At 30.6% G+C, this 10000-nt stretch overlaps 1 protein-coding gene across 1 annotated transcript in view; it reads right to left on the bottom strand.

Moving 5' to 3' along the window:
- The window catches only part of phlpp2 (PH domain and leucine rich repeat protein phosphatase 2), a 105048-nt gene that overhangs the window by 87210 nt on the left and 7838 nt on the right, over positions 1-10000 (bottom strand). The window contains exon 2 of the mRNA XM_073907553.1: positions 7390-7667. Within this exon, the coding sequence (XP_073763654.1) occupies positions 7390-7667 (278 nt within the window). The remainder of the gene's footprint in view (positions 1-7389; positions 7668-10000) is intronic.

Raw genomic sequence — 10000 nt, forward strand, 5'->3', positions numbered from 1 at the left:
GTTTCTGTGTGGAGTTTGCATGTTCTCCCCATGTTGGTGCAGGTTTCCGCCAGATGCTTCGGCTCCCCCCACAGTCCAAACACATGCGCTATAGGTGAATTGAATAAACTAAATTGGCCGTAGTGTATGAGTGTGTGTAAATGAGTGTGTATGGATGTTTCCCATAACTGGGTTGCAGCTGGAAGGGCATCCGCTGTATGAAACATGCTGGATAAGTTGGTGGTTCATTCCCCGTGGCGACCCCTGATAAATAAAGAGACTAAGCCGAAGGAAAATGAATGAATGAATGAAATTTGTATTATTCTTTTTTTAATAATTTCCAGACAGACCAAGGACATTTTCATGGTATTTCTTATAATTTTTTTTTTCTTTTGGGGAATTTTTTTTATTTTATTTTGGTTGGAATAGAAGCATTTTTTTTTAAAACAATATTATTAGCCTCCTTAAGATATTTGTTTGTGCAAGTGGCAAATCTGAATTTTCATCATTGTCTAATGGGCGGTGCAAATTTTTTTATTAATTAATTTTTTATTTAAGTCAAAACTATTCGAAATTTGTATTACTTTTCTAATATTTCCAAAACAGATCAAGGACATTTTCACAGTATTCTTTCAATAATATTTTTTTTATTTTGGGGAAATTATTAAAATAATACAATTATTATTTATTTTGTTTTGGTTGGAATGAAAGCAGTTAATGAAAAAAAAAAAAATATATATATATATATATATATATATATATATATATATATATATATATATATATATATATATATATATATATATATATTTATTTTTATTTTTTATTTTTGCCTCCTTGAAGTATAATTTTGTTTGATTGGCTGCAGAACAAACCACTACTATCCAATCACTTGCCTAGTAAACCTAATTAACTTAGTTATGTCTGTAAATGTCACTTTAAGCTGAAGACTAGTAACTTAAAAAAATAAGCAGAAAAAAAAAAATATGTACTGTCATTATGGCAAAGACAAAATAGTCATTAGAACTTAGTTATTAAAGAAAAAGAAAGTCTATACTGGCTGCCACAATATGGGTTAAAAAAATCAATACATAATTGAAATGCAATTGAAAAGCAACACATCAGTATTGTCTGATTTTGTTTTAATTGTATACTAAATTTTTTGAATTGTGTTGTTTTGATTGATCATACGATGTCTTTGAATCTTTCTTGTAATTTTCGTCTTCATTTATTTATTAATATTATTATTATTATTGTTTTTTTTTTTTTTTTTTTTACAATTTCTGGATTCCTATGTTTGTTGTTTTGTGTGTCCAATGTGGAAAATCTTGTGTACTATACATCAGCATGTAAATTTGGAAACTAAAATAAAAGTAAAAGTAAAAAGTAAAGTAAAGTAAAGTAAAGTAAAGTAAAGTAAAGTAAAGTAAAAGTAAAAGTAAAAGTGAAGTAAACATAAAATAAAAGTAAAAGTAAAGTAAAGTTAAAGTAAAGTAAAAGTAAAGATAAAATAAAAGTAAAGTAAAGTAAAGTAAAAGTAAAATAAAAGTAAAAGTAAAGGTAAAAGTCAAGGTAAAATAAAAGTGAAGTAAAGTAAAAGTAAAAGTAAAGTAAAAGTCAAGGTAATATAAAAGTAAAAGTGAAGTAAAGTAAAGTAAAAGTAAAGGTAAAAGTAAAAGTAAAAGTAGTGTAAAGTAAAAGTAAAGTAAAGGTAAAATAAAAGTAAAGTAAAAGTAAAGGTAAAATAAAAGTAAAAGTAAAGTAAAGTAAAGTAAAGTAAAGTAAAGTAAAATAAAAGTAAAGGTAAAATAAAAGTAAAAGTAAAGTAAAGTAAAGTAAAGTAAAATAAAAGTAAAGGTAAAATAAAAGTAAAAGTAAAGTAGAGTAAAAGCAAAGGTAAAATAAAAGAAAAGTAAAAGCAAAGGTAAAATAAAAGTAAAGTAAAAGCAAAGGTAAAAGTACAGTAAAATGAAAGTAAAGTAAAATAAAATAAATAGTAAAGTAAAAGTAAAATAAAGTAAATTAAAGTAAAGTACATTAAAGTAAAGAAAGATAAATATAAAAATAACAATAAGTAAAATAAATAAGTAAAATAAATAAATAAAGTGATTAAAATTATGTTAAACTTGGAAGCAACACTTAAAAATTATTTTCAAAAGAATTAAAACTTCACAGGAGGGCTAAGTTTGACTCCAACTGTACATAAACCAATCATTTTTTGTCATTTGCTTTTAAAAATACATTAATAACAAGCGGCGGTTCATTCCACTGTGGTGACCCCTAATGAATAAAGGGACTGAGCCGAAGGAAAATAAATAAATGAATGTATAACAAGCGCAAAAGTGCAAAGATTACAAGTAAATGACACATTGAAATCAATGGCGGCCGATTTCCAACATTCTTCCAAATATCTTCTCTCTTTTTCAAAAGAATAAAATATGGAGGATGCATTTTAAAAAATGCTGGGTTGTCTTTAGCCAAAGCTGGGTCAAACATGAACAAACCAAACAAACTCATTTAAATTTTCATTCCCTTATTGATCAGGGGCCTCAACAGCGGAATGAACCGCCAACTACTCTGGCATATGTCTTACGCAGGGTGCACCCTTCCAGCCGTATTTACACACTAACAGAAGACCCTCGCAAAGTTTCACTTCAGGCCCCTGGAAGTCTAGGAACCGGCTTTGCTTTTATTGAAATAAGTAGTAGACCAGTGACGGCACACACACATCAGCAGATGTCCCTAATGTGCAGCCTCTTCCTTGCGGCTAATTCAGCTTAGCAGCCGGCTTTACTTCAGCTCAGGGCTGCGCTGCTTCCTGCCAAATAATGTGATTTCAGACGCAGCCCAGTCATTCCCAGAAGGGCAGAGAAAGGGGAAAGCGTGACTCGGTGCTCTCACTCTGTCAGGCACACCTTTAAAACCAGCACAGACGACAAAGCACATTACGGCTGCACAATATATCCTTTTAGCATCGACATCGCAAATAGTCAATAATCCTGTTGAATCGGGATTATAATTAACCATGTCATTTGCAGAGTCATTGCAAAGTTAATTAAACTATAATCAGTATTGGGTGATTATTTATAACGCTAAAATTGCATTTATGTTACTTTACTAATTTACTATGTCTGAAAATAATTTAATGACTAATTTAATGACTTAATAAGGAATTTAATTACTTGTGTCAATACTACTTGAAATTAGGAATGCACTGAATTTGGCATGTTTTCTAGTGATGGCTTACAGCTGGAAGGGCATTAGCTGCGTAAAACACATGCTGTACAAGTTGGCGGTTCATTCCGCTGTGGCAACCCCTGATAATTAAAGGGGCTAAGCCGAAAAGAAAATGAATTACTGAATTTGGCATAAAAAAATAAAAAAAACTGGTGAAAATATGAGTGAAAAATTATTTGGCTTTCACACCGGACGCAGAAAGCGCTGTAAAGCAAACTTAATATATGCTATAAAACCCATTTATTGTATTGTGCAAGTTTCTTCAAAAAAGTAACAAATTAATTTATAATTACAGGATTAAAATTGTATTTAAATGACATTTTTTAATTTCCATGTCTGAAAAGTAATTTAATTATTCAATAAGGAATTTAATGACATCAGTTAATATTACTTAAAATTAGGAATGCACCAAATTTGTCATAAAAAAAAAAACGGGTGAAAATATGAGCCAAAAAAATGTTTAGGTTTTCACACTGGACGCAGAAAGCGCTGTAAATGAAACTGAATAAACGCTATTGAACCCATTTATTTCAATGGCTTGTGAAAATGTTGAGTATTTAAAGTTTAACTATAATCCGCATTGGGCATGTTTAATAAAAAAAAAAGTAATAGTTACTAATTACAGCATTAAAACTGTATTTAAATGACTTTTATAATTACCATGTCTGAAAAGTCATTTAATGACTCAATGAATAATCTAATTAATTGTATCAATGCTGCTTAAAATTAGGAATACACTGAATCTGGCAAAACGAAAAACAGGTGAAAATATGAGCTGAAAAAATGCTTTGGATTTCACACTGGACGGAAAAAGCACTGTAAAACAAATTGAATATAGGGTATAAAACCCATTTATTTTAATGGCTTGTCAAAAATATTGAATATTTAAAGTTGAACTACAATCCATATTGGGTAAGTTACTTCAAAAAAGTAATTAATTACTAATTATATCATTCAAATTGTGTTTAAATGACTTTTTATAACTACCATGTCTGAAAAGTCATTAAATTATTCAATAAGGAATTTAATGGCATCAGTTAATATTACTTAAAATTAGGAATGCACCAAATTTGTCATAAAAAAAAAAAAACGGGTGAAAATATGAGCCAAAAAAAATGTTTTGGTTTTCACACTGGACGCAGAAAGCGCTGTAAATAAAACTGAAATAAAACTGAATGCTGAACGCTAAAAAAAATACATTTATTTCAATGGCTTGCAAAAAATGTTGAGTGTTTAAAGTTTAACTAGAATCCGTATTGGGCATCTTTAATTTAAAAAAGTAATAGTTACTAATTACAGCATTAAAACTGTATTTAAATGACTTTTATAATTACCATGTCTGAAAAGTCATTTAATGAATTTAATTACTTCTTATCAATACTGCTTAAAATTAGGACTTTAGGAATTACACTGAATTTGGCATAACAAAAAATGGGTGAAAATACGAGCCAAAAAATTGTTTTGGTTTTCACACCGGATGCAGAAAGAGCTGTAAATCAAATTTAATAAAAGTTGTATAATCCATTTATTTCAATGGCTTGTGAAAAATTTTAGTTTAACTATAATCAGTATTGGGGCATCCGCTGCGTAAAAACTTGCTGGATAAGTTGGCGGTTCATTCCGCTGTGGTGACCCCGGATTAATAAAGGGACTAAGCCGACAAGAAAATGTATGAATGAATAATCAGTATTGGGCAAGTTGCTTCAAACATGTATTTAATGATTAATTACAGCATTAAAATTGTATTTAAAGGACTTTTCTGATTACTACACAGAATTAGGAAAACACTGAATTTGGTTTGAAAAAAAAAAACAGGCAATAATAAGAGCCAAAAAAAAGGCTATGCTTTGGTTTTCACACCAGACACAGAAAGCGCTGTAAATCAAATTGAATAAATGCTATGAAGTGGATTTATTTCAATGGTTTGTTTAAATATTAAGTATTCAAAGTGTAACTGTAATCCGCATTACGTAAGTTTCTTCAAAAAAGTAATGAATTACTAATTACAGCATTAAAATTACATTTAAATTACTTTACTAATTACCAAGTCAGAAAGGTTATTTAATTACTCAATAAGGAATTTAATGACTTTGGTCGATGCAACATAAAGTTAGGCATAAAAAAAAAAAAAAACAGGCGGACAGTATATATACACAGTTTCTGTACTCAAAGTTTCTCTGATAGATGGCAAAAAACAAACATTGCACCTAGTGATAGGGCCCATAAAGGGCTAGTAGGCATCAAGGACCTTTGTTTTTGCTTATTTTTTTTTTAATTGAATAAAAAGTCGCTGACAAATTAAATGGCCTCAAAAAAATCTCAAAAATCGCTTAATGTAATGTAAAAATCAAGCAAAATGGCATTTATTTTATTAAATAAGAAGTAGTAGGCTTTAGTAGAGGTAAACACTTTCTTTGTTTATATTAGTGTTCCATATATGTATGTGTATATATATATATATATATATATATATATATATATATATATATATATATATATATATATATATATATATATATATATATATATATATATATATATATATATGTGTATATGTATGTATGTATGTATGTATATATAATTATAGTGACCAATGAATCTGAAAATAAAAAAATAAAATAAAATAGCAAAAATATGTAAATGTGTGTATATTTTTTTACAGCAAAAAAGCACAAGAAATGCAAAAAAATTTTGAGAAAAGTTTTTAAAAGCCACAAAATCAGGCATTTGAGGCTCCAATAATCAAAATTACTTTTTGCAAAATCCAGTAGTGATTGGTTGAGCATTGTGCAGGTACAAAACAGCCACAGACATATTTGAATAGGAACGAAATAGTGAAAAACAGTCACAAAAATGGAAAATAAAATCTAAAATGACAAACAAAAATAAAAAATACAGTTGAAACCAGAAGTTTACATACACTGTATAAAAAGGCACATGACCATTAAAAAAAAAAAAAAGTCAGATGTTAATGTGACTAAACTTTTTCTCTTTTAGGTAAGTTAGGATTATCACATTAGTTTCTGTTATGCTTAATAGCAGAATAATGAGAGAGATAATTGTTGAGAAATTGTTATAACTTTTCTTGAAAGTCAAGTTTACATACAATAAGATTATTCTGCCTCTGAAAAAGCTCAGATGATGATGTCAAGGTTTTGGAAGTTTCTGATTGGCTAATTGACACCATTTGAGTTAATTGGAGGCACAACTGTAGAATAGTATTTAAGGAAAACCTCAAACACACTTGAGCTTCCTTAAGTGACAACATGGGAAAATCAACAAGCCAGAATCAACAAAAAAGCCAGATAACAATTTGCCTAATATACACTGGGAAAAGACTAATTTTTGGAGACATGTCCTGTGATCTGATGAAACTAAAATTGAACTGTTTGGCCATAATGACCAGTGTTACATTTGGAGGACAAAGGGGAAAGCTTACAAGCCTAGGAACACCATCCTAACTGTGAAGTATGGGCCGGCAGCATCATGTTGTGGGGCTGTTTTGCTACAGGAGGCACTGGTCCACTTCACAGCATAGATGGCATCATGAAGAAAGAACATTATGCAGAAATACTGAAGCAACATCTCAAGACATCAGCCAGGGAATTAAAACTTGGCCACAAATGGGTCTTCCAAACAGACCATGACCCTAAGCATACTGCCAAATTAGTTAAAATGTGCTTTAAGGACAACAGAGTGAATGTTTTGGAGTGGCCATCACAAAGCCCTGATCTCAGCCCTATAGAACATTTGTTGGCAGAGTTGAAAAAGCTTGCGCGAGCAAGACAGCCTACAAATCTGACTCAGTTACACCAATTCTGTCAGGAGGAATGGGCCAAAATTCCTTCAAACTATTGTGAGAAGCTTGTGGAAGGATACCAAAAACATTTGACCAAAGTTAAACAGTTTAAAAGCAAAGCTAAAAAAAAGCTTCTCTCATTATTCTGGCATTAAGCAAATGTAAAACATTAAGGTAATCCTAACAGACCTAAAATAGTAAACGTTTAGTATAATTTACCATCAGACATTAAAAAAAAAATGGTTATGTTCCTTTTTTTTAGGGTGTATGTAAACTTTAGGTTTCAACTGTATTTGCATTTCCTCACTGTCAATGTCTGGAAAAGACCTTTTAAAATCGTGTGATATCCCAGAAAATGATGCTTGATGTGTTACCTGATTAGGTCTCCATGCAGCTGCAGGTAAAGGCCCTGCACGTCTCTCTGAGCGCACAGCTCCTCAGCGGGGGTGTTGGTGGAGCACAGCACCAGCTTGAGGTCGGGCTGACCGCTGCTGGAGGTCTGAGGGCCCGAGGGTGGAGGCTGTGGCTCCGAGGCCCCATACAGACATACGCAGCCCCTCTGAGTGTCGCCCTTCAGCCAGTCCCGCTCACGAGAGCCGAAACGCGTCTTCCGGGTCACACAGCCTCGACTGCCGTTCCTCTTCATGTTACGCTAAGGACGAGAGGAGAGATCAGATGCTCAAATTATGCCCTTCTAGAAAAAAAAAGGCCAAATAAAGTGCTTCAGGGCCCAAATCAGGCCTTAAAAACCACAGGCTGGTGGCTGTCAGGACTCCACCCTGAAACTCTGAGTCTGTTTCAGGCTTTGTTTTCCAGAACTGCAGTGGCATAAATATTTACTCGGAGCAGAAATGTGCTAAAGAGAGCCGTGTGAGCTGAGAGAGACCACAGGTCATTAGGCAGATGCTGAAATCTTTTACTGATGGAGATTTCCCCTGATTAACTGACCAATGGCATCAGCAGCACAGAGTCCAACAGAACAACACTGGACCTGTCTTTAAACGGAAGAAAGAAAGTCATACAGGTTTACATTTGAGAGTGATATAAATGCAGTAATCATTTTTATTAAATTGTTATTATATATATTATGGCCAAATATAGTTGTATTTTAATAATTTATGCTGTTATTATTATTATTATTATTTTTATAATTTAAAAAATAAAATAGTTTTATTAACAATTTGTTTACAAAATAATCATTATAAACAATTTTTATATTAATTTCTTATTTTTCAATAATAATAGCTATCTCTATCATTATCATTATTTTATTTTTCCATTGGTTGTTCCAATAACCAAACATTATTATTTATTCATTTATTTATTTATTTGTTTATTATATATAGTGCTTTAGTATTCATTTGGGTTTGTATTTTATGCATTTATACACACACACACACACACACACACAAATTTGTTTTTGTGAAAAGTGGGGACATTAAATAGGTTTCCATTCATTTTATACTGTCTAAACAGTATGTAGTATTGCCCTCACCCCATCGCACCCCTAAACCCAACCATCACAGGAGACTGTGTACAGCTTTACTCTCTGATTAAACTCATTCTGTAGGATTTATAAGGTTTTTGAGAAATGAGGACGTCACCAATGTCCTCATATTTCACCTCCTTTTTGTAATAGCTGATTCATACCCATGTTATTATACAGATTTGTGTCCTGATGTCACTAAAACACGTACACACACACACACACACACACTTGAAGTCAGAATTATTAGCCCCCCTTTAAATTATTATTTTTTTCTTTTTTTAATATTTCCCAAATGATGTTTAACAGAGCAAGGAAATTTTCACAGTATGTCTGATAATATTTTTTTTTTATTCTGGAGAAAGTCTTTATTTGTTTTATTTCGGCTAGAATAAAAGCCGTTTTTAATATTTTTATAACCATTTTAAGGTCAAAATTATTAGACCCTTTAAGCTTTACATTTTTAATAGTCTACAGAACAAACCATCGTTATACAATAACTTGCCTAATTACCCTAACCAGCCAAGTTAACCTAATTAACCTAATTAAGCAGTCAAATGTCACTTTAAGCTGTATAGAGGTGTCTTGAAAAAATATCTGTTAAAATATTATTTACAGTCATCATGACAAAGATAAAATAAATCAGTTATTTGAGATGAGTTATTAAAACTATTATGCTCAGAAATGTGTTGAAAAAAAACTGCTCTGTTAAACAGAAATTGGGGAAAAAAATTAACGGGAGCTAATAATTCTGACTTCAACTGTATGATATATATATATATATATATATATATATATATATATATATATATATATATATATATAAAATTTGTTGCCATACTTTCAAGAAAATAAAAAAGTTTTGACTGTTTTATCTATTTATATTACATTATATCATACAAATTACAATTCAACAAGCGGAGCATATACTTGTTGAGTCTGAAACAGGAGTCTGTTTCATAATTTTCATATTTATATATATGAACAAAGCATATATTAAACTGTAACAATAGTAGTAATATATTGTTGTTGTTGACATAATAAATCAAATATAAATAACTAAATAAAACATAAATGATAAAAGTAAATATATATTAGGACTGGGAGATAAATTGGAAAATAATCAAAATCGGCATTCAGAACCTATAATCGATCTAATTTTCCAAGGTCGATTTTTCCGATTATATTGCCCACTATGTGTGGAGCCATGTGACGACTTCACACGTAATCATTTATAATACACGTGTAATACATTTGTACTTATATGTATTATATGTATGTATTTATATTTAGATGTATATGTATTTATATACATATTATATAACACACACATATGTATTTATATCCATATGTGTGTGTTTGTGTGTGTATTTTGTAATGCATTACATCATCAATCAACAACGTTTTAACATATGCATATATTCCAAACCTGCATAATATGCATATGATCCAAAACCAAAATAAATACCAAAGAATAACAACATGTATTGTATAATCCA

This window comes from Danio rerio, chromosome 7 (assembly GCF_049306965.1).
Source record: "Danio rerio strain Tuebingen ecotype United States chromosome 7, GRCz12tu, whole genome shotgun sequence".
Lineage (NCBI taxonomy): Eukaryota > Metazoa > Chordata > Actinopteri > Cypriniformes > Danionidae > Danio > Danio rerio.